Source organism: Botrytis deweyae (genome assembly GCF_014898535.1).
Source record: "Botrytis deweyae strain B1 chromosome Unknown BDEW_024, whole genome shotgun sequence".
NCBI classification, from domain to species: Eukaryota; Fungi; Ascomycota; class Leotiomycetes; order Helotiales; family Sclerotiniaceae; genus Botrytis; species Botrytis deweyae.
This window is the reverse complement of record NW_024066231.1, coordinates 317,360-342,590: the sequence shown is the minus strand read 5'-3', so window position 1 is coordinate 342,590 and position 25,231 is coordinate 317,360. Positions and strand designations below refer to the sequence as shown.

The 25,231-nt window shown below is 38.4% G+C and overlaps 6 protein-coding genes across 6 annotated transcripts; 4 read left to right on the top strand and 2 right to left on the bottom strand.

Moving 5' to 3' along the window:
- Positions 1–9,030: 9,030 nt before the first annotated feature.
- On the top strand, positions 9,031–9,273 carry EAE98_008849 (uncharacterized protein; the record flags this gene model as incomplete). Its single annotated transcript, XM_038956472.1, has 1 exon — positions 9,031–9,273. One exon carries the CDS (start codon positions 9,031–9,033, stop codon positions 9,271–9,273), a length of 243 nt encoding a protein of 80 aa, XP_038807184.1.
- Positions 9,274–10,772: 1,499 nt separating this feature from the next.
- EAE98_008848 (uncharacterized protein) lies at positions 10,773–12,293 on the top strand (the record flags this gene model as incomplete). The annotated part of the gene is made up of 2 exons (XM_038956471.1): positions 10,773–11,036; positions 11,106–12,293. The coding sequence occupies 2 exons, from the start codon at positions 10,773–10,775 to the stop codon at positions 12,291–12,293; spliced, it is 1,452 nt and encodes a 483-aa protein (XP_038807183.1).
- A 440-nt stretch (positions 12,294–12,733) lies between these two features.
- EAE98_008847 (uncharacterized protein) lies at positions 12,734–13,552 on the bottom strand (the record flags this gene model as incomplete). The annotated part of the gene is made up of 3 exons (XM_038956470.1): positions 12,734–13,335; positions 13,412–13,445; positions 13,502–13,552. The coding sequence occupies 3 exons, from the start codon at positions 13,550–13,552 to the stop codon at positions 12,734–12,736; spliced, it is 687 nt and encodes a 228-aa protein (XP_038807182.1).
- A 443-nt stretch (positions 13,553–13,995) lies between these two features.
- EAE98_008846 (uncharacterized protein) lies at positions 13,996–15,528 on the bottom strand (the record flags this gene model as incomplete). The annotated part of the gene is made up of 3 exons (XM_038956469.1): positions 13,996–14,562; positions 14,687–14,904; positions 15,069–15,528. 3 exons carry the CDS (start codon positions 15,526–15,528, stop codon positions 13,996–13,998), a joined length of 1,245 nt encoding a protein of 414 aa, XP_038807181.1.
- Positions 15,529–15,940: 412 nt separating this feature from the next.
- Positions 15,941–20,815, top strand: EAE98_008845 (uncharacterized protein; the record flags this gene model as incomplete). The annotated part of the gene is made up of 4 exons (XM_038956468.1): positions 15,941–15,955; positions 16,006–16,467; positions 16,521–19,072; positions 19,123–20,815. 4 exons carry the CDS (start codon positions 15,941–15,943, stop codon positions 20,813–20,815), a joined length of 4,722 nt encoding a protein of 1,573 aa, XP_038807180.1.
- A 2,864-nt stretch (positions 20,816–23,679) lies between these two features.
- On the top strand, positions 23,680–24,259 carry EAE98_008844 (uncharacterized protein; the record flags this gene model as incomplete). Its single annotated transcript, XM_038956467.1, has 3 exons — positions 23,680–23,765; positions 23,854–23,949; positions 24,016–24,259. 3 exons carry the CDS (start codon positions 23,680–23,682, stop codon positions 24,257–24,259), a joined length of 426 nt encoding a protein of 141 aa, XP_038807179.1.
- Positions 24,260–25,231: the final 972 nt, after the last annotated feature.

Here is a 25,231-nt window from a genome sequence, read left to right as displayed (position 1 = left end):
AATAAATTGTTTAATAAGTATCTTACCATTATAATCAAGGAACTATGTATGCTATAATACCAACTTGATTCTACTATGCAGCAAACATTCTATTTACACAATAAGTTTATACTTATATATAAGAATATGGAAACATGCAATCTAGTTTATTTTAATCTTAAGAAGAAAGTATTCGGTTTAATTAATTAATTATAATAATTTATTAATATATAAAAAAGATTATATAAAAATAAGAAAAATAGAATACTATTTATTAATAAGAAATTCTGCAATAATACCAACCACAATAGTTCTAGGGATTCTAAAGGTGGTAATAATTTCAAATATAATAACTTTAAGGACAATATTTATAATAAGTTTTAACAATTTAATTCTTCGAATTAATATAATTATTATTAAATATATAAAAAAAAGGAATATTAATTAACAAAGTATATTTAAAAAAAATAAAATAAAAACCATTATAAATATTAGAAAAAGATTAAGATTAATAGTAATAATATATATAATAAATATTATAATTAATAATTAATTGAATATAAAGAAAAAGCTATGAATATAAAATCTGATTTAAAAATTGAAATAGATTAATTCTTTATAAATCTTGATATTAATAATAATAAAAAAAAAACATTTTTTATTAGTTTAGAATCTATTAATAATCAGGAAATATTTAATTAATTATTGATTAATACTTTTTTATATATAATTACTAGAAACTCTATTGAAATTATTTTACCTACAAAAAATTCAATAAATATTTTTTATATAAATTATACAAGTAAGGAGTTTTATAATATATATATTGATATAGCTTATATAAGTAAATCAATAATTAGAATTGGATAATATCATATATGGCAATAGATATATTTGGTGATATATAATCTACAAATAATAGAAACTGTGAATGTATATTTTGAAAAAAGGATTACAATATTAATAGAATTATTCCATATCAATATATTATTTAGATATATCGATTTTTATATTATAAATGCCAATATTTTATTCCTATTAGAATTAAAGGATATAAATCAGCTTAAAATATTTTATAACAATATTATCAACAAATTCATTAATTCAACTAGTTAATACTTTATTATTAGAAAATGTGGATATATATTTTTGATATAAAAAATAAATATGGATTAGTTTATTCAAAAATCGATTTGCTAGAATAATTGCTATTTAACAATTATTAAACTATAATATTTATATTATCGATTTAGTTATCTATTTGCACAACATTTTTATTGTATATTACAATAAGTAGGTTATAATGAGAATAATAATACTATCAAGCATTTCACTAAATACTATAAATACTATTAAATATATAGCAAGTCATCAGAACATTTTAGATTCATTTTATTGGAGGATACTAAATTCAATTATACTATATATATCGATATTATGTATATTATAAAAGAACCAATTCTATATATTATCAACAAAGCGATACAATATCAAGTCACTTAATTTCTTGAAAATATTTTAGTTAAGTATATATTCAATAATCTCCAAAAGTGCTGGATTGATGTATATATAGGACCATTGGATTATATTATTTATAATGTGGGAAAGAATTTTATGAGTAAAGAGTTTATTCAGAATGCAAAATCCATATCAATTATTATTAAGAGTGTACTAATTAAAGTGTATAATTCAATAGGGATTGTAGAATAATATTATTATTTTTTATATTGTATATATAAGATCTTAATAAAAAAGCTTGAAAATAATAATTTGATAAAATCAATAATTCTATAAATAGTAGTAAAAGTTGTGAACGATACAATAGAATCAAATGGGCTTATTTTTATACTATTAGTTTACAGAATATATCCCAGATTAAATGATATTAATCTTCCAATCTTGATAATCATTCAATGTATAAAAGTTATAAAAAAAGCTATAACGGAAGTATGTTATATACAAGCTAAAAGACAAATTACAAAAGCATTCAGAATAAGAAATAGACTATCTATAATATTTATCCTTACTCTATTACTTAACTTACAAGTTTTAGTATGGAGAGAGGGTAAAGATGGTAATACATTAGATAAGTAAACTGAACTATACACTCTGATTGAAACGGATGGGGAGATATGTAAGGTAAAACTCATTAGTGGATCGACTAAATTTCGATTTATATCAGTACAATCTTTTTATAAAGAATCTGAAAAAGTCGAGCTAAATAACATTAATATTATGAATAACGATGATAGTAATACAATAATAGTTAATACATTGCATTTATCTATATTATAACCACAAATACCTCTTTTAATAGTATAATTAGATATATAATTATAATATCGATTATATAGCAATTTGGTTAATATAATTAATATAACGAATATTGATAATAAATCATAATTGTAATCATAATTAATTGTATTCTTGTAAGATAATATATCTATATGATATAAGGAATTATAATGTAAGAAAGTTAATGGTTTGATAGAGAATGGAGTTTTTAAAATTGTTTCAAAAACTAGTATATCGCTTGGAACACAATTATTTAAATCTCGATTTGTTAATAAAATTAAGGAAGAAGAAATTGATAAAGTATATGCAAAATTACGATTAATGGTTCAAGTATACAAGGATATAGGGAAAATTATTGTTTTAATATAATTACTAATTATTATATGTGTTAGTTAGTGTATTATTCTTGTACTTACTATTATTTTATAAGCATTAAATAAGCATATTCAGATCTATTTACAGGATATCACACAGGTATATACTCAGTCAACTATGACTTTGAGTAGACCTATTTATATGAAAGTATTAGTAGAGGTCGGATTTGATGACGGATATGTATTATATATTATCAAACCCTTATATAATGTACTAGAGGCAGGAAACTATTGGTTTGGGACTTACCATAATCATTATAGAAATAGATTAAATATAATACAATTTATATACAATCCTTGTTTACTTTATTCAATTAATTATATTGGTATTATGGAACTTCAAATTAATAATATTCTTATAGTTGGAGATAAAAGATTCGTATGTTTAGAGTAAGAGAAGTTGGAGGAGATTGGTTTTATGGCTAAAAACAGAGAGTAATTTATTGAGAATTATTTATTTAAGTTTAATAATGAATTGATTATTTTTAAGGGTAATAGGATTTATTTAAATTAGAAAAAATAATATAACAATTTCAGAATGATTATATTAGGAAATGTTGATATATATAAAATAAGAGGAAAAGTTCAAAAGAATATTATTTTAAAAAATTAGTATATTACTCAATGTATAAAAAATGTATATATTATAATTATATATTAATCAGAAATGTTATATCATCTCTCTATTATTGCCTAAATAATAAATTTAAAGAAAGAAGATATTATTAAGTTTAATAAAATTATCAAATAGTAGATGGATAATTTGAAAAAAGGATTTATATTTATATCTTTCAATATAAACTTTATCAACTTAATTATTTTTATTAATGTATCTTTTACTAATAATATTAATCTATTATTGCAAATCGATTATATCATATACCTTATAAACAAGTATAGTAATATTAATATTATCTACTAGATATTAATTAAATGCAAAAAAATCATTAGAAGTGTATTAGCTTTTAAACTATATATACTAATTCTAGATTTTGATATTGAAATAGCTATTAAGAGTATTATTAATATTATTTTTAGATCTAAAAAGCGAATATTATTTATGATCTATACGGATTCTAAGTTACTATATAATCTATTAATTAAACTCAGCATAAGCACAGAAAAACAATTCCTAATCGATATTATAGCTTTACAATAATACTATAAAAATAAGAAGATCATAAAGATTAAATGAATTGATAGGAAGTTGAATCCTGTGGATATTATAACTAAAAATAATGTATATCAAGCTTTAAAAGATTTAATTGATATTAATAAAATAGTTATTAAAGTAATACATTGGGTAGAAAGAGAATAGTGGAATGAGAGCTAAGGGAATAGAATACTATGTCTAAGATTGAATAATAAACTTAGGCTTAAGCATATGATCCATTCAACTTAAGAATTACTAATATCGGAATATTGATCATGTGATCTAAGAGGGCATTATATTACAACTAGCGTATGTATTAGTGTATGTACTAATACTAGCACTTTTATTATATTAAGTACTAACTTCCTATAGTAATAATAATCAAGCATAAATGAAATACAATAAACTAAAGTACTATACACTTTATTAACCCAAGTTGATATCAACAAAGGATCTTCTGATTGAAGTTATGAATGCCCATACGGCTTCATTAAAAGGGAGGTAGAGAGCTTGAGTGGTGTGATGAAATTTCAGGATTTGAACTAGCATGGTAGGTAGGATGAAGCATAAGAAAGGAGGAACGTAATTCAAACTTGGAGCTCCGACGGATGATATGACACGAGAGGAGGATTAAAGAGTTCTGGACTCGCGTTGTTACACAAGCATAGAGTTGAAACGTTGAAGTAGATGTATTGGGATAGAGATCAAACAGAGTCTTAGACAATATCTGTAGGTCTTTGAGACCGCCTATCATGCCTGTTTCAAGCTTCATGCAGGCAACTCACTAGGGATAGTTGCGTGTAAAAAAGGGTGTATCATTCATGGGCCTCTACCTCCTAAAACCACAAATAGATACAAAAGTATCACCACATCGGAACCACGGGTGCCAGAAACAGAAATCGTGCCGAAATGCTGATCCGATAACGGCAGAGTAATGGGCAAGACAGCCCATTCAATTCGCTATCTCTTTTACCCTCAATTCTCTACACAATCTCTAATCTTGAAAAATAAAGATATTGACACGTGCGGGTCACACTACATGAGCCAAATGCGTGATATGCTTATCGTTTGTGACATTCGCGATTATCAGATGCCTAATTGTAACATAGGACGAAATCTTCGTTGCCTCGATCGGAATCGATTGCATCAAGTATACACATACAATACAATGCTGTTGTGTTTCAATGTCTATTATTGGTGATGATCATCAACTGAATGATTCAAAACGGCTCATAATATCACTACCGCTCGGTATATTGCAAGCCAGTATTGACGTTGAAGAAAAGTTGGAGAAAACAATGCAGATTATTAGATGTGTAATACAAAGATATGCGGACAAGGGGAATTCAATCAATACTTAAGTTGGTGGTACATCGAGAGGTTATATTTCGCCAAGGATCTGTATTGTTTGGCGAATGCGAATTTGAGCGGGGGGAGAGGGGTCATATGTAAGTATGGGGTGAAATATACGACGATGATGTTCTCGCCAGCCTTCATAACTGTGCCGTTATCTGGATTTGATCTGAGAGGATATGATAGATTGATCGGGAGGTCGGGAGATGGATGCTATGCATATATCAAAACCGTCCCGTCTGCAAATACGACAACCTGACCGTTGGCTTCCGTGGCGCGGGATAATATTGATGACAACGGAGTGAGGATTGTGATTAGTGGTTGGTAGAGCTGATGCTGTAGCTTATGAAGGAGCTTACGGATGGTTCAAAAATCGATATAGATCTGCAGTAAATAATAGGGGGCACACATTCTCATCAATTAGGTGATATTTCTTAATTTGTGGAAGCGGAGGATCAATGGCGGATAGGTAGGGTCAGGGGAAGGTATCTTGGTTGTAGATTTTACGGTATCACTCCGCATTACTAATCAACAACCAATCGCTAGATAATGTCACACCACTTATTAGCTACCCTACCTATGCAACTGTGATCCTCTGTGTTGATTCCAATCTCATACTCTGTACCTGTACTTAAGAAAACATGTTGGATTTGTTTGGGAATGAAAGGGGGAAAGTACCAATGTCGTTCAAATATATGGATCTTCGAATTTTCAAGCGCCCACAGTGGAGCTCAGCGGCGCGGGTTTACCATGGTATCAGGGGCAGCCTATCGGTAATTGCCTTCTAGAAGTTTCATCCTTCCGGTTGGAGAGTATATCTCCGAATCTTACTCAGATGTAGGATCTGGAATCCACGAGTAAACTGGAGAGAGAAAAGAATTCATTCCATCAAAAAAGGCCGAATATCTCGCTCTCGCAAAGGCAATGAACCGATTCTATTTTGTGTGGTGAAGCAAACATTGGACTGTACGATGAAAAGATCCGGTTCCCCGGATTTACCATTCTGTACATTGAACTGTAAATGGTATCGCGGGTCCCCGCATTGACACACGAGATCTTCTACCTAATATGATACTTTCGAGCTACAGAAGATATCAATGTGAGGCTTTCAAACGGCAAATGCCATGTGTTTGGCGTATCGCTACTGAATGTATCAATTTTGTTAAGTTTTGGTATAGTATAAACTTCTCGCCTCATCCATCCGTGACCATTACAGGGGCCATGGCTGTGTGTTCCTTTGCTTTGCCAGCGTCAGGCATGGAAGCTGTAACCTGAGATATCATAGTCACTGTAGCATTGAGTGTAAACGTATCATTGATGTTGGTATGAAGATTGAGCTGGCGATTTCTATGACTCCTTTTGCTCACCTCATCCCGTACCCGAGATGAGCGGAAGGTAAGGCCCGTTCCTGTTTCTAATGGTTGGATGAGATGTTGGTATGAGTCGACGAATCTCTCAAAAAGCTGCAAACAAGAATAAAAAAGATCTTTCCACTGAACATACCATAATTTACGTACCGACGTCTCGTTTGCACAGTGCAATAGAATATTGGAGATGGATAGTTCGCAAGCAGGCCAAGTAACTTGGTAAGGCCAGGCCTGGAAGATTTTACGACAATAATTCCATCCCTGACGGCACATTCCAGTCTTGTCTCTCCCCATGTTTTCTAAATCAATCTGAGAGCATACTCCACATATAAGGCCGAATGCAGTAAGACTTCAATCATACCTTCATATCCCCTTCTTCAAATTTGACAAGTCACAACGTGGGGGTTTAGGTTGTGATAAATCTGGCAGCAACCGTCGATGGTATTTCGATATCCAAGACAATCAAAAAAGCTAAAATCTACCTACTCACATAAGCTGAACCCAAATTCTGTTCTCATTAACACAAAATAAAAAGGCGACGAATGAAGAAACTAAATCAACTCATTTTTAGATTGCCAACATCATCGATCGTAACCTTTGGCTTTTTGTACAATGTTGCTTTCGCAGCTTCCCAGCTTCTGCCTAACGTAAACGCTGACGCTCTCCTTCTATATGATTCGGTCAAACATCAATCCACACCGCTATTCGAAAAAGATGAGATGAGAAAACTTTCGGAATCCGTAGTGAAGCATATTAATGAACCATTCATATTATATGATAGCTGTCCTTGCACCGTACTGTATGATTACACACATCCCGGTTGGATTTATAGACGGAGATACAAATTGTACGAAGCATTTTGCATTACCACCGATAACACTTGGCGAGATGAAGGGGGTGAACGAAAGTAATCTTACCGAGGAAATTCAACCCGACCTACAACTGCTGGGAATATGATGACTTCATATTAAAACAGACAACATGTTAAATCTCGGGGGGGCCGTGATCTGAATACATAATCATCATTTTCTAAAACAATGATATCAAGAGTAAAAAGCAATAAAATCTAAGCCAAGACATGGTACTTACGGGTTCGATGATCCGGAAGCAACGTTAATGAGTAGTAGGATTAGAAAAAGAAAAAACGATCTAAACTCCACTTTCACACTTATCCGTCTTCTTCTCAGGGATCCTCCTCCAATATCCAGAAAATATGCCTGTCAACCCCACGAAATTCCATGCTTTCTCACATATGCAAGGATACAAAACTGTTACAGTAGTAAGGCTGGAAACAGCTCAACAACACAACATAATCCGATATAGTACATATTCCAAGAAACTGGGGATTATGTTTTAGATTGGATGAGAATCAACGAGATGCAAATACAACGAATGCAGTAGTATCTCTAGGAGCTTCCCTGTAACAGAGTGACAATTCAACAATTTAGGAGTGTCCGGGGCACTCGGGTTCGAAAGGCTATATGCTATGCTAGTAATACTAGTATGCTATTATTATGGTAGTACGCCGGAGATTTGCAATTTTTATTCTATTTCTTGTTGGTACAATTGCAATTGTTTTTGCTTTATTGTTTATACTATTCAATTTCCTTGGATTTGTTGCAGAAACCCTCGCATCGTAGGATGCCTCAGACCGGTCATTGATCAAAGCCAGTAACGCACGCACAGCATCACGACCGAAACGATCCATAACCCTGGTTTACTAAATTCGAACATTCTTAGATGAGACTGGGGTAAATACTAAATTGTGAGGCGGCTTCCCGAAGGGATGATTGTCTTGAATTATTTTCCTTTTCTTTTTCGGCTTTGCAATTAGCTGTTTCTTTGTCAACATATTTTTTTTCATCTGTGCTATGTATTTGGTAAGGGGGAATCATACCGGATATGATATGATTAATTTATCAAGGTTTCGTATAGTACTGTATAGCAGCAGTGGATGCAAGATAAATTCATTCGTTTGCCCCCCTCTCCGTCGTTTAGTTTTTGTTTAATTCTTCATTACAATATCGTCCTCTTCAAGATTTGTTGTCCGCTCTCCCATCTCACTCAGCCTCATAATCATTACACTATTTTTGCCTCATATCTGCGAGTGCGCCTGAGCAAAGCATCTGTTCGTTGGAAAAGCGTCAAGTGTATCACCAACTTACCAACAATCAATCCATCCTTCCAGAAGGATCGTAAGCGCTTATCAACCTTCCCCATTTCCCCATACAGAACCAACGCTTTCTGGTGCGTAGTAGCTATCTTCCCCCATTATCTCCAACCAACCCCGAACTGACCCCAAACTTGTTAGCCCACGTACAATCTGGGGTAGCACCAGAAAATAATACATAAAGGTCCAAGGTCTCTCAACCTCCTCACCATATTCAAGCCGACCTTCATATCAACCTTTCGACCTTCACACTCAAGCGTCCTCTACATCAGACCTCATCATACACCAATACTTCCTCATTCGAATATTAATACAAGTTAATCACTCACATCATTAAACATGCCTTCTCAATCATCAACCACTACAATGGCCGTACCTGTTCCCCGTCGCCGTCTATCTCCACTTCTTACCTCTTCCACCTTTGGCGAAGACGTCAGTTTCTATCTTGACACCGTCAAAGCGAATTCTAAGAACAAGACTCCATATATCTTCCACGAGAACGAATATGCTCCACCTGCCCCACCTCCACCATCCCCAATCAACTTTCCCGCCGAAAGTTGGAGCCCCGCTTGTCGAAGATAGATCCTCTCTTCACTAGCAAATTTACATTGGTGGTTTCATCACAGGGGTGTACGTTAGCGCGCATGTAATCATGTGAGGAGGAAGATATATACATTCGATGTATCTTCTTCGTCCGTGATTACCCACCGCATTTTCATTTCGTCGTGTTTCGAATTTCGGCTTTGGTTTCATCATACATGAAGCAATATTTTCTTTAGGTTCATTCATGGAAGGAAGGATATCGCAGATGGCAGACAGTAGCCCGTTCATCAAAAAGAGTTGATTCATTCTTTTACGGTATTCTACACACCATCTCTATCTCGGCAACAACAACAATAGTTACAGCACTATGATAGGACATCGCTCACGCGTGCATTGGGATTTTCATCAGGAGTTTTAAAAATGGGAGGTTATTATAATGATTCACTAAATTCATTCTTTGGATACTTCGACGGGATATGATATTTTTAGTTATTGGGCTTTGCTTCTCTGGGTTTGCTTTCTTGCTCCTGGCATGAGCGTCTGTACATTTGGAGGGGTAAGGGAATAGCATGGGATGGGATAGGATGGTATTTGGATCCATAGGGGGAAAGGGCAATGTATACTCTATAGAGGTTCTTTTTAGGCAGGCCATGAACGAAAGAGCTATCAAGTAACTTTTTTCCCCTCGACTCGTACTGTGAATGAACGGCCAATCATGATGAACAATCTCTGATTTTTCTTCTTTCTGTTTACCACATAGAGAATCGTTACATAGCATATCTACATAGCTACATAAAAGCCCTCATTTACCCCAACCCATCCCGAAAATGTTCCCGTCAACAACTACCCCAAGTCTCACCCCACAAACTCACTATCTGCAAATCCGGGGAAGTAAGGAATACGAACCATGCATGCGAAGAATCCAAACTCAAATCTAGATTCCAAATCTTATTACGATACTTTTTCTGATAATGGCTTGATAGTGGCTTGATGTTAATAATAAGTAAATATGCACGCTAGCAGCATGAACCGAGAAAAGTTAAATGAGGTACCAAACCGGATTCGGCTCGGGAGAAAACTGACGAGAATGCGGATATTTCGGGTTCATTAGCTTTTTGAGAGGGGAAGTTGAGATTGTGTTAATCTGATTGTTTGAGAGGAATGCGGAAGTTTAGCTTTTGACTTTGCTATCTCTTCGAGGACGAGCGGATGAAATGGTTATGTTTGTTGGAAACACGTGTTGCACTAGTACTAGCTTGGAGAGCTGGCCTTCGCTCAACCTCACACATATTAGTATAGATTGTCAGCTACACAGTATCTAGGTTCTTGGTGTTAACCTCATATCGCGACTTGCTATACTGGGCATGTACAACCTGTAGGCCCACCAATCCAGAAGGTGGGGGAGATAGTGATATGCACGTGATGGTACGTGATGGTGGGGGCACGGCATGGGAGTACAACTCAACAAGCTTTTCACTTCTCAGTTTGTTGCTCTCCAGCATTTCAATTACTCTCCATTCACTCGGTGATATTTAATCATGACGGCTACAGATGAAATACCAGGTCAAGCAGGACTTCCATCTCCTAATCCCACCAAATCTTTCTGGCATAGTGAGCCTTCGAAGATCTTATTGGGTCATAGAACTACGGAAAATCTTCCCACGAACGCTGATGTTGTTATTGTTGGGAGTGGTATTGCAGGGACTTCAGCTGCACATTGGTTAAGAGAGCATGACAATGGAAAGGATCTCAATGTGGTGATGTTAGAGGCGAGAGAAGCTTGTTGGGGAGCGACTGGTAGAGTGAGTTAAGCGTCGTCTCGAGTCTACAATCTATTAGTGCCTGATCACTAACGAGACTACAAAATTTAGAATGGAGGTCATTGCCAGCCTCTTGTTTATGCTTCACCTCCAGAAGTCGGAGCTTTTGAAGTGAGAAATTATGAGGATATCAAATCTTTTGTGGCGCAAAATGATGTTCAATGTGATTGGAAATCATTATCCAGTTGTCACTCTTATATGTCAGAAGATCAGTTCGAGGCAGCCGTCAAAGCTGCGGAAGCCCTCAAGTATTTGGATCCAACACTAGGCAAATTAGTCACCATTATCACCAAAGATTCTACTAATCCCTCATTATCGGACCTTCGAATTCCCACAGCAGCTGGCGCTATTGCAACCTCCAAAGCAGCCTCGCTCTGGCCGTATAAATTGGTTTCATGGGTTCTAGAAGATTTGATCTCTAAGAACAAATCCTCAAGCCCCCCAAAATTCAATCTTCAAACTTCAACACCCGTAACTGGGCTTCAAAAGTCTTCCTCGGAATGGATAATTCACACTTCTCGCGGCCAACTTTCAGCTCCGAAAGTTTTGTTGGCAACGAATGCCTATACATCGCATCTTCTTCCCTTGTTCTCTGATCTTATTACTCCTGTCCGCGGCGAAATGTCTTCACTTCTCCCTCCATCTACCATGTCCCCGGCCATAGAATCCTCAAATAAACCCTTAGAATACTCTTATAGTATTATGGGTCATTTCGGTCAAAATATAAACCGAGATGATTATCTCGTTCAACGACCTTTTTCTTCCACATCCTCATCACAACAAGAGTCGGGAGGAGAATTGATGTTTGGCGGGGGTCGCCAATTTGCTGCAAAAGCTGGTTTGGGCGTCTTCGATGATTCATCTATCGATCCTCCTGCTGCGAATTATCTCCGTCGAGAGCTACCACGTACACTCAACCTTCATAATAATGAAGAAGAACTTGAGGCTTCTTATGAATGGAGTGGGATTATGGGATTTAGTAGAGATAATTGGCCGTGGGTCGGAAACGTAAGTGAGAAATTGGGAGGGGGAGAAGGATTATATGTTTGTGCTGGCTTTACAGGACATGGAATGCCGACGGCGAGATTGAGTGCCAAGGCAGCTGTTGGCTTGATGATGGGTGATAAGATGGAGACTATTGATTTGCCGCAGAGGTATGTACTGAGTGAGGAGAGAGTTAGAAAGGCAAGAGAGCTGGATGTGGTTTGTGTTGCAGATGAGAAGGGGGAGTTTTGCTAGAGTGGTGGGTTTGTGGTTTTGGATGGGAGTACTTCATATGTGGGATTTAAGCCCAAAGTGTTGTCTCCTCACTTTCATTCAGACGTTCTCTATTCTTTTTAATATATACTTCCCTATTTTATCCTTTTGTTTAATAAATAAAATATGAGCGCTCTAAGATTGTTTCTAAAGCCAGATACTTGTTTTCTTACAAATCATTTTCATAATTACCGCAGGGTACATTTGGACATCATTATCATTGTGTTATTTAATATTCACTACAACGTATCATACGGAAGATGGTAATTGCATAAAGATCAACTCTTGCATTGACATTTGAAAGAAACCCCTCAATCTCCGCAACAAACAAGGCTTCTAACGTTCTTAGTCCAACTTCCCTAGCTCAACATTCCGTTTTGATGAATACCTTGCCGGAGAACTCCTCTTTGACGAACATCTCCTCAGAAGGGTTCCTCCTTGATGATATCGTCCTCGACATCTTCTATCTTGACATTGTCCTCGTTGATTGCCGCCTCTTCATTGCTCTCTTCCTTAACGTCCTCTACATCGTTATCCTTCATCACACGCTTCAATTCATCATCTACCCAAACACTATATTCCCAATAGTGTCCTGTATCCTGCAACCTCTTCCGTTCCTTCTCCAACCAATCTCCATACCACAGCCCCGTTTTCCACTCGAGATAAATCAGTTTATCCCATGCAGCCTTCTTCCCTCGTTCCCAATGCTGACGTCGAATAACGCTATTAACCCGACTTCCTAAGTTATCTAGATACTCCTGCACTACCTCTTGATTATATCGCATAATCAGAGCACCGAGACTAGGAACCGCCATATCACACAAACACTCGCGCGTCTCGCGGTAAATCAACTTGCACCTGAAGCTATAAATGCATCGCGCGTTCATTTTGTCGGGGTTGCAGGCGAATTCTGGTTGTAGAGGTATCCAACGTCTGTGTCCACTGCTGTTGATAAACAGTTTCCAGGATCCGTGGGTGTAGAATTGTGAGCCATCGGGATTGAGGTAGTAGTAATGACCGTTTTCTTAGAAATGGTCAGTTGTGGAATTTATTGGAGACAGCTAGTTGCGGAAAGTGCTAAAAAGAAATGTAGAACAAACCGCCGAAATTGTAGTATTTGGCACCAGATGTGCGCTGCAAAGATGTTAGTCTTTAATGGGCAGTGCAGTGGAGGGGAGTGGAGGTGGTACTTTGGTAGTGAGTCTATCTGGAGGTGTGTCCATGAAATAGGCTAGAGACATTGCGATATCAAATAGATATTGAATGTTGGTGAGTGATGTTCAGGTGACCGTCGCGAAAGTTCAGTGAGGATATTTTATGAGATTGAATCCTGCAAACTCTCATTCTAGTGGGATTAAATGCTTGAAATATTTTAATGTTTGATCTAATTGATTGTTCTTACAGTAAAAGTTCTAGTTTGTTGAGTGGGTGATAGTGAATCTGATGAAAACATGGGCTGAAAGAAAAGAAGCTGTGAGGGTGTGTTTGCGAGGAAGATTTATGAAGAGAATTGGTTGCGATATTGAACCCATTGTGTGCACTTTCACATCTCTTTCAAGTTTCAAAATGCTGAATCTTTGAAATGAAATGAGACCATCAGATACATTCAAAGGCTCGATTGGTTCATTATCGTATTTTGTTCTGGAAACCTGTAAGTATTTTCCACACACCACTACCCACATTTCTACAAAGACTTATTAATCACTTCCTCTACTGAGATTGGCTGTTCTCCTACATTCGCCAACCTCTCCTTCAAGACACGTATCTTCTCCCTAGTCTCTTCAATTTCCTCTTTCTTACAATGCGCCTTCCCATCTCCTCTCCACCATTCTAAATTCCTCTCTTCCCACTCAATGTCATTCTCAAAATGTTTCTTCCACGCTTTAACCATTTCTGCCCTTTCTCCTTTCCAGTCTCCATGATCAGCAATAGCCCTTTTTAGCATTTCATTTAAATCATTGACTAATTTCCTTTTCTTCTCAAGAATAATGTTTAACATTATCACGTCTTCGGGCTCTTTGTCAGGATCACGATCCCACACCCCCATTCGCAAACGCCTAGAATGAGAATTTAGAGATTCTGTAGCGCTATCCAGATTGAGTTTTTGATTTATGATATCAGAGGCAGAGTCACACGCGTGGTTCTTTGTGGTCGAAAACTCGCGCCAGCGGGAGTAGGCAGAGTCGAAGCTGGTGTGGTTGAAGTTATGGGGCCAGCCGTATGTTCGGAAGAGGAGTCTTAGATCTTCGTACTGGATGATGTTAGAAAATAATACAGGTTAATCTTAAGATAGAAAGAAATATTGAAAAGGTTGCTATCGATGTCGAGTACGCAATATTTGGGGTTGAGATGACTTTACAGAAATAAGTGAATACATCTTCATCCCATTCTGATAACATTTTACGGTCCTCAGAGCTTGGAATCCATTGAAGTTTTAAAAGTCTGTTTGTAAAATCTTCGAAGACCTCTCTAGCGTGGCGACTGGGAAGATGGTCATGGGAATTGCGATTACGACTTCGGAGACCCTCAGGGAAGTTATGTACACCGGGATCTTCGCTTTCACCGGAATCTTGACCTTCCATTGTTATGTGACCTGGTTTGAGTTAGTATAAATCAACGGATCTAGATTGATATTTAGGAGAGTGGAAGTGAAACATAGATGTAGGTATTCAGGTCAAGTCGAGAAAGGATCTGAGGGGTAGTACAACGAAAGTCTCAACGACGTGAGATATAATGATGACAATTTAAAGCTCTCACCATTTCTTATGTCAAGAAACATCATCGTTCCATGATTTCCACATGCATTGATACAGATTTCCCAAGGTCTCATATACGCCCCGTCTACATCATCAAATCCGCCTTCAGGACAAACAAATCCCGGATCTCGGCTCTGCGTTAACACTTCCAGATCCCTCATATCAGCAAAACTTCCACCAAGGATAAACTCATCTTCATTGTTATACCCCTCTATGTATGGCAGGGCTTGAAGAAGCTCAATGACTTGTGGTTCAAGATCAAAGCTCTTTGCGAGTTCCACGTCGATGGGAGGATCGTGGGGTGCATATTTGATGTAGGAGGCGGGAAAGTAACGCATTTTGGCGAGAAGTTCGTAGTATTGTGTTATAAGTGTTACAATCTCCTGTTGATCATAAACTCCATTCTTCTCGGGCTGACCAAGCAAGGTTATACCAGGGAGTGTTTGCATTTGATAAGACATGATATTCGAATTCGGAGGAAATTTTGGAGACGCGATTCATGAATTGAAAAGGAATGAGTAGGTAGGTATGTTATTGAGTTGGTATCATAATAACGAATCAAACTAATGGGACTTTATTTATTTATATACTAGATGAACTATGGATACCACCTCGCGAAGCTTCCCCTTTTCAGGTGGCTGCCTACCACAAAAGGTGGAGCTGGTTGAAGATGAAGTTTTGTCACATGTAAAGTTAATCACATGATATAATCACACCTCATCGAGAATTCTGCCAAATACACCGCCTAAATCTTCGACTCGAACGTCAGCAAATTCAATACATGCAATTTGTTCAAACATAATTTCTTAATGATCTCACCGACTGATTGCCAAGAAGCAAAGCTTTGAAGTTATTGCTTGAATCGCCTACTCAATGTTAAGGAGACTGGTTTGTAGAATCTCATTCCACATCTGATGTTCAATTATTGAAGTTTATAGACTCCCCACGGCCGGATACCCAAGCCACTCCGCCGCAATGAACTTCGTCTACAAAGACAGTGGAATGAACTTGTTTCTGAAAAGATAACTCAGTCTCCCACGAGTCATTGGTTATTTGATATTCCTCCAGAATCCAATTCGCGAAGCGAACCTGGATTGCCTCTTCCGCATACAGCTGTCCTTTCAAAAGATACAATTGATTGGGACGCTATAGACAAAATCTTCATTCAACGCCCGAGATTAGCTAAAATTGTTATTGAACAAGGTCTTTGTGGTTTCAGTAAGATTGTTTTCCTCGCTCGTCTGGACGCGTCTATATTGAGTAAAGCACACTGTACCTTTGAATATGAAAACCGGAGTTATTTTGCAACGGATTCCCATAGAATCCTGTCTATATGCAGCCTGACTTTCAAACTTCCTGGTGAAGCTCCTTTGAACATCGTTGCGTTATCTACCAAAAAGGTAGGGTCAGTCCTTCAAGTAAATTGGAAAGCTTTACTAACCAACAGCACTAGTGCTTAGCCAGAGGAGCTGCACTTTTGCAACTTTTCCCCATTCTTGAAGAAAAGCAACTATTGGATGACTTGTTGCTCCTCATCTCACCAAAATGGGTTGCCAAAAAAGAACAAGAGAAACCCGGTCACAATGTTCAATCCAAAGATACTCAGCCAGCAGTGCCAATCGCACTAACAGAGACAAAATCAGTTCCGGATACCCTATCAACACCCAAAACAGAACAAGAGAACCCTGGTCATAATGTTCAATCCACAGAGGCTCAATCAATAATGCCAATTGTATCAACAGAGACAAAATCAATTCCGGATGCTCCGTTAACACCCAAAGAAGAACCACCAGGAGAACCGAAATTAAAGTCGGCAAAAAAGCCGAAGGAGCTCAGACTTGTCACGCGTGAAGTGTTTAATTATGCAGCAAAATATCTACATGTCCCGGAATACACTGTCACTTCCCAGGAAGTTTCTAAAAAAGAACACCCGAGTAACCCCGTTACATCAAAAAAGCCTAAACCTCCAAAAAAAAGTTTTACTGTCACTATATCTTTGCCTGAACATAGTATTCATGCAACCGCAACCAGTTTAGATCTCCCACTCACGGAGGCTATGGCATGTACAGAGTTCAAAGTGCAAGCTGAGAAGCACCATATTGCAAATAGCATACCTTCCGATTCATCAGAAGGAGAAATCGTTTTAACCACTGCAAACGTGAGAAATTTTGTGGATTTCTATAATGACTACAATGACAAATTAGTCATTCAGTTGGAACACAAGGTCAACACTTTCAAAAGTCAAGCCTTTACCAGGGATCCTAACACTGCTGCTCTTGAAACGCTTGGTCCGGCTATTGAGAGAAGCAGTTCTCGTGACCTTGAAACGTTGACTCTCCTAGTTGCTGCAGTCACACTAGTCAAGCAAAGGCCTCAATTGCTCTTGGATTATTCGAAAAAGCTGGATGTAAGAACTGGCAAGTACGTGGGCAAAGCTCTTCCTATGAAGCTTGAACTACACCAGACTAGTCTGGATTTAATGCAACGCACGGTAGATACCACCACAAAGCTAAACTTATCAACACTACCTACTGGTGAATGTAAGGACCATGATGTTTCTCCCTTGACGGATGATGTTTCTCCCTGGGCGGATTACGACAAAATTCGCTTTGAGTATTCTTATGACTGGAAAGTCAAACAACGTTCCAGCGATTTATTGAAGTGGTATCGTCAACGTTCGCACAAACAGAAATACTCGAAGTTACTACCTTTAAACCAGAATTCGTCTGAAGTATTGAATCATATTGAAAACAATCAATTTTCTATTTTAATCGGGAAAACTGGAAGTGGAAAGACGACTCAGTTGTCTCAAATCATTCTGGATGAGTACATTCGTACAAAACGTGGTGGAGAGTGCAGAGTCATTTGTACGCAACCGCGAAGGATAGCCGCAAAATCAGTGGCAGAACGTGTTGCTGAAGAACGTGGTCAAATGCTTGGTGATCAAGTCGGTTACAAGATAGGTTTTGATACTGAACTTTCCAATCCTCGCGGAAGCATCACGTATTGTACCACAGGAACCATCTTACAACAATTAATACACCATCCTGATGCTATCCTTCACGAAACATCACATCTCATTATTGATGAAGTACATGAGAGAGATCTGGACATCGACTTTCTCTTAACAATGGTTAAAAAGCTTGTGAAAGAGAGAATTGAAGCTGGAAAGCCTACGCCAAAAGTGTGCTTGATGAGTGCCACCGCCGACGCCGAGATGCTTCAGGAATACTTCGCTTTCGAAACTGAAACCCGGGAGATTTCCTGTCCAGTTCTGCATGTGGAGGGTCGAGCTTTCCCTGTCAGAAAATATTTTCTCGAAAATGTAATGGATACTTTCAGAAAAACATATCCAGCAAGTCATAATATCTGGGAAATCCTTGATTCTAACAAGAATAAAGCTTATTTACAAAGTGAAAAACGAGTTAAGAAGACAGATTTGGTAATGGACGTTGAGAATGAACAGCCTAAATCGGTTATCAAATGGGACAGCCATGACGATGATCCCGATAGCCTACAGAAGCAGATAGCAATGGACACTTTGGAGGGACAAGTGCCCGATGATCTGGCTGCTATTATGATTGCGCATATAGCGAGTACTACAAAAGATGGCGCAATACTACTTTTCCTGCCAGGCATACGAAGCATCAATACCATTGAAAACAATCTCAAGACGCAAGATGTTTTTAATGTAAACTTCAATGACGAAAATAAGTTCAAGATTTTAAAATTACACTCCTCTACTGCAGATAAACATCAGGAGGTCTTCGAGCCAGTCTCTCCAGGTTGTCGAAAGATCATTTTAGCCACAAATGTTGCTGAAACCTCAATCACTATCGACGATGTTCAATATGTTGTAGATACTGGAAAACACAAGGAAGACAATTTTCATCAAATGTTACGAATTTGGTCATTGTCTTGTAAATGGGTTAGCAAGTCAAGTGTCAAGCAGAGATCAGGTCGAGCAGGCCGTGTTCAAAACGGCAGTTATTATGGTCTCTTTTCGTGAGTCATCCCTTCAACTCCCTTCGATTTTTAATATTGACATGAGGCAGAAAACGTCGCTATGATTCCCTTAGAATGACTCCCCGCCCGGGAATGAGTCGCGTCGATTTGCAAAGCACCTGTCTCGCAGTCAAGATCCTGGGCTACAATGAACCTATTCAAGATTTCTTGGCGAGCGCTCCAGAGCCTCCATCACCGAAAGCAATACAGTCAAGTATTGAGGGTCTTCAAACACTTGGAGCACTCACCTCCACGGAAAAAATTACTCCTTTGGGCCGAATAATTGGAATGCTCCCGCTGAGGCCTACACTGGGCAAAATGGTAATTCTCGGAATCATTTTTCGTTGTCTAGATTCTATGATAATTTTAGCAGCCTTCGATAACATAATACTGCATGTGCGTCCACTGGATATGGAAGAAGAATCTGATGCGGCAATGAGAGGATTTGCAAGGACATCCAAAAGCGATCATGTCGCCATGCTCAATGCTTTCCGTGCGCTTCGCGACTTGGAAGAAGCTGATGGTCGCGAAGTCATGACGTCGTTTGCGTACCAGAAATTTCTTAGTGTGGCAAATTATGACACAGTGAAGCGAAACATTGGTTTAATCCAACAAGCGCTTCGAAGAAATGGTTTGGTGCTAAACCAAGAGACGCAAGGCGTGGCCGGACTTGGTGAAAAGTATGGCGGAGAGATACTGAATGAGAACTCAGATCAGGATGAATTAATCAGAGCACTTCTTGTACAGGGCTTGCATCCACACGTCGGTACATGGAATAATCACGAAACCAAATATCAAATTGTCGCCAACGAAAAAGTACTCATTGACATACACCCTTCTTCTATCAATCATCCTAGGAAGCGATCTAGCTTGAAAGTTGAAGGAATTACATCGTCATCAAAAGGCAATGCCCAGTTGTTGTCTTTTGATAAGCTTACTCTCCTAAGCAATAAAAAACTTGTTATGCAACGTACAACTGCTGTAACACCTTTTATGGTATCTTTGTTTGGTGGGACGCTGAATCGAAGTGCAGATAATGCAGATCAAGTCGAGGTAGATAAGTGGCTTCTATTCGATGTGCGGAGCACAGACAAACTGAGATGCGTAGAGGGCGTTGCGGGACAGACCCTCATGCGTTTCAACAAGGCATTGCGACAGCTAGAGAATACTTCTTTTAACGATTTGGCCAACGGTAAATACGTTGTAGACAACGACTTGTCAAATGATTTCGCAAAAGCTTTGAAGGGAATGTTAATTACGGAACAGGATATCGATAGACTTGCGGAAGAGAATGAACTCGACCTTGCTATAAACCTACGCAAGTTTTGGAATCGATCCGAATCGCCACTTGAGAAGATACCACCTAAAGAACCCAAGGAGATCGTACCAAAGTTTTCACTACTCGAAGAAACACAATATGATGAAGATTCTCACGGGTCTTTTCTTGGATTAGTAGAAAGTGCTTTGGAAGGACCCGAAGTAGCATCTTCCTCCTCACAAGTCCAGTCACAGCGCTCCACGAAAAATGTGGTCACCAAAGAAAGTAATGGAGTTGAATCAGAGAATTCCGAAAATTCTGTTCCTTCGAAGTACATGCCTGGATCCAAATTTCTGAACCAACGTCAAAATACTGGAAATGCGCCTCCGAAAGACCGGCTCGGTAGCCCGAAACCCCCTCCTAAGAAGAAACCTAAAGAAAAAATGATCGATCGCTTATTGCACAACATATTTAAAGGATTGTGAAACTCATATCCGCGAAAGTGAAGAGACTTCCCACAATCGATTTCAATAACCCCGCTTTTAATCATCTCAAAAAGCACCTTTATCGAGAATGGAAGTCTAGAATGTTGCTCCCGGAGATCATGAACAGTACTTCTACAACTGTTTTTGATGCTATCAGACGCGGTCCATGCCGATATCGAAGAACTGAAGGATCATTTCCGAAAAATCAAAGCAGTATTCGTACAGCCGCTCTCTATGTTTCTTATCACGATTGAAGTCGCCCCGAAGATCGAAAACATAGTAAGCAACTCTGAGTGTTTTCCCTTGGATGAACAATATCGCACAACATTTTTCAAAAGATACAGCCAGGAATTAGAGAAGACGTTCATGAATTCCAAAGTCTCTCTGATAAATCATCACAAATACAATCCATCAATCTACAAAAAAAATCTCCGTCTCTCTCCCACACCTTTCCACAAACCTAGCTGAAATCCCAGCTTCTCCCACAATCGAAGATTCGATTCCTCCAGGAAGACTACCAAATCTTCCCCAAGGATATGTATAATCTCCACTCCTCTCGGATATCAATTCAGGAGAGAGTACTGCCCATAGCTCAGTATAGATCCCGTAAATAGATGGGTACACTGTAAATTTATCCTATGACCTTGGATATGGCCATGCGGGTAATCAGTTGCGTCCAGATGGGGGTAGCGTATGAAAATGATCATGTTGCTTTATTAGACATGTAATGTGATGATGGAAGTTGGGAGACTGGTTGGATGGAGAAGTACTTAGTGTAGATCTGATGGGGTGAAAATTGGGAATCATGCAGTGACTACTGCGATGGCAGTTGTAGTGTTTTTATTGCGAAAGATATCGTCGGGTTCAATACTGAAGCGTTAGGATATTATTGAAAACACTTGAACCTAGATACAGCTGTGTATGATATGAAGATGCGATCCACAATTGGATTGTGAAATGATGATATATATCTGTTGTTGTAGAAAAGATAACGTGAGGTAATTAACTTGCTTGCAGGCTCTTACCACTTGGAGCGTATGAGAACGCAATGAAGAAGTATGAATGTCAAAAGTATCCATGGATCAGTTCACCAAATCAACAAAGGTGTCGGTAGATAGAATAGATACCTAAATAACGTGATAAGTAATTATATCATCAAATAAGATTACAACCAGCATACATACATACACAAATCCATCGCGAACAAAAAACGAAGCAGGCACGAAAACAAGTCACGGGATTCAAAAAGCTATTAGCCAATCCATCCATCCATACCAACCAGTCTCCAGTCCAGTACACGATTTTCCAAACACCATCTCAAAAACTCCGGGAATAAAATCTGGAAATGTTTCTTATTCCCAGTTTCGTAAATGTTGCCTTCCTTCTATTTCAACGATTTGAGGTTGGTGTCTGGATGGATAATGGATGGGTTGAATGTTGGGGACAAAAATTAGATGTGCAACAAAAGGATTTTATTCTGGGGATGGGCACGTGAGTTGTGACTAAGATTTTGGGGGGTGGTATGACTAAGGTGGTAAGTTGGTGTACGAGTTGGTGGTGGGGTGATGTCATAGATTGGAAATGTGATGTGTGGTTAGGTGTGTTGAAATGGTAATTGTGGATGGTGGATGAGAAATGTTGAGAGATTGATGGAGAGAACCTCTCTATGGTAATTATATTCGAGTATCGTAGGTCCACGGGTATTTCAAACCTGGGTTGGTATTCTAATATCATGATTGAGGAATCTAGCAACATGTTTTCAGCAATCACGTGAGACTATTGAATTTGGAATTACATTATCGTAGAGTACCTACCTTTCCTATCGAATGAGACTTTATCGTACATTTAACCTGCTCAATTGAATACAGACCCAAAAGCAAAAACAAAAACAAAAGCTTAAGCTTAAATTCATTGCAACCCCATAAACATGTGATCGACATCAATCTAGCTACTAGGTATTTAACCCGGGGTACAGAAGTCCATCATGATGTCAGTGCTTTCAGGTTCCAATTGTATTGTGATTACCTAGTCTACTCTAGGTAGCTGGAGGTATCCATACAATGTGATTGTGGCTTAGAATCCTTCATCCAAGCTGTTTTCAGCTGTGCAAGAAAGGCGAAGCACCTGGGCATGGATGTACGAAGTAGTAGTAGGTACGAATACGCAATCAAGAAGTCTGGAGTCTGGAGATGGATGCATGCACCAATGAGATGATGGATGGGGAAGCTTGGGGGTTGCTGCGCCGAGTTTGGAAGATGGATGTGAATCATGTGATGAATCCGAATATCCGTTTGGGAATTTGGTGAGAGGGATGTCTTGTGTGCTTCGTGTGGTGGAATTTACCTATGGAATCTACGGAATTGATGGAAAATTTGATGAGAGCAAAATCACTGCGCCAAAATACTACGCGTCCATATCATATTATCTACCTAGGTACCCAAGCACATATTGATGTAAAAACCCGCATCCAAAGCTCCGAGCTCGTAACCAGGGAGGAGTGAAAGAGTGAAGTTTGAATAAAGAAAATACTAGATAGGCTCGGCAGATTGTAGATCCACACACTATCCCACACTATTAACCAAGAAAAGGTTGGATGCCATGCTTTTTGCGCAGAGTGCCATGGAACTAAGGTACTGGGTTTGGAGAGAGGTACCAGTTGTTGGAGGATAAGAACCTTGGAAAAGTTGGATTTTGTGATTCACTTTTTGTGACTTCTTGAATTTCATTTGGGATTGTTAAGATTGTTTTATAAGTTTTTCTTTTGAGATTTGTAACACAGTACAATACAAGATAATACAACGACATTCGATTTCAATACCATTCAATAACTTCAGAAAGAAAAGAAACCAAGAAAGATCAACAATATGGGTGTTCTTCCAATTGATACTCGTGAAGCTCTTCATTTGAATGAGCTCACTTCGAGAGCGAGATGTTATCGCAATGGTTATGGGTTCGTATTCTCTCGTTGTTTACTCCTTCCTTTGATTCATTGAATCATCAAATTCATCATTTCAATCAAAAACTAACTCCAATCACAGTTATTACAGATGTAATTCCGCCTGGAGTCGTTTCGGTCGATGGATTCTCGCTGGTGTTTTGATTTTCGTCGGTCTTATATTACTTTTTGCCATCATGTAAGTATCCAGCATTCCCATTCCCATTCCCATTCCATCTCTCCAACCCATCCCTAACAACTCCAGGTGCATATCCAAGCGTCGTCGTCGCCGCAACCAAATCAGCTCCACGAACCAACCTATGGCATACACCCAACCCGCTGCTACCTATGGTCAAGCACCCGCCAGCTACAATTATTCACAGCCCCAACAATCATATGCGCCGCCGGCGGGTGCACCGCCGACGTATGGTGGTGCGCATGCGGGTGCGAATGCGGATTATTATGGGACGAGTGGCGTGACGCAGCCGGCGAATACTTATGCTAAGTAGAGGGTTGTGAGGAGGATGAGGAGGGGGGGATATATGATACTGGAGATTGGTGGGTGGGGAGATGTATTGCGTACGTATTGGTACGAGTGATATGATGATACAATTGCGATTGCGAATGCAAATGCTGGATAATGATTAATGGATAATATGTTGGCGTTAGCGCTGGTTTCTGGATGGTTGGATGGATGGATGAACGGAAGGGATATGGGTTTACAGAGGTTTCAATGATAATCATTCATTCATTTATTCATTCATTCATTCTACTCATGTATTTGTGATGCTTATGGAACTCTATTACTGTGAAGATCTCTGTGGTATTGAGATGATATGGTACGCAAGATATTCACATAGCTCCCCGGCCTCTCGGTCACTTTGGTCGTGTAACTTATGGGCTTTCATACTCTTCCAATCCAATTCCATCTCTTCTGTGATTGATAGTACCTACCTAATATACTATCCTCTCCCACATGAAAAAATGCCCCAGTGGCTTGATACTTCCTTGCGCCACCTGGGCACCTGGGCCCCCAAACACAGCCACAGCCACAGCCACTTCGGGGATCTCCAGCTACCTACCTACCTAGCGTTGAATTTGTAGTTACATCCTAGCTGGGTGGGGGTCGAGCAGGTATTCTTCCTCCTGTGCGATACCGAAAAGAAAAACAACACACATCGATAGGTAGGTCGCACAAGAAAAAGCGATGTCAACGGCGGTGTCAACGGCGGCGTCAAACAGATCATCACTTGCGGGTTGGTTATTGGGTTTGATGTTTATTCTTTCTGTTAATCCTTTTCTTGTAAGTAAAATCAATCCTAGCTGGAGCCCTAAGAGAAAGTTTGGTTTCTTAAAGAGTTCAGAGTAGATATTGATATGGTAAGGAATATCGTTAGTTCTGATCTCAAGATATTTACATTTTAGTAGCCCATGCGAATATTGATATCTTTCGATGTTTCCTTTTTCTGTTGAGGTAGTAT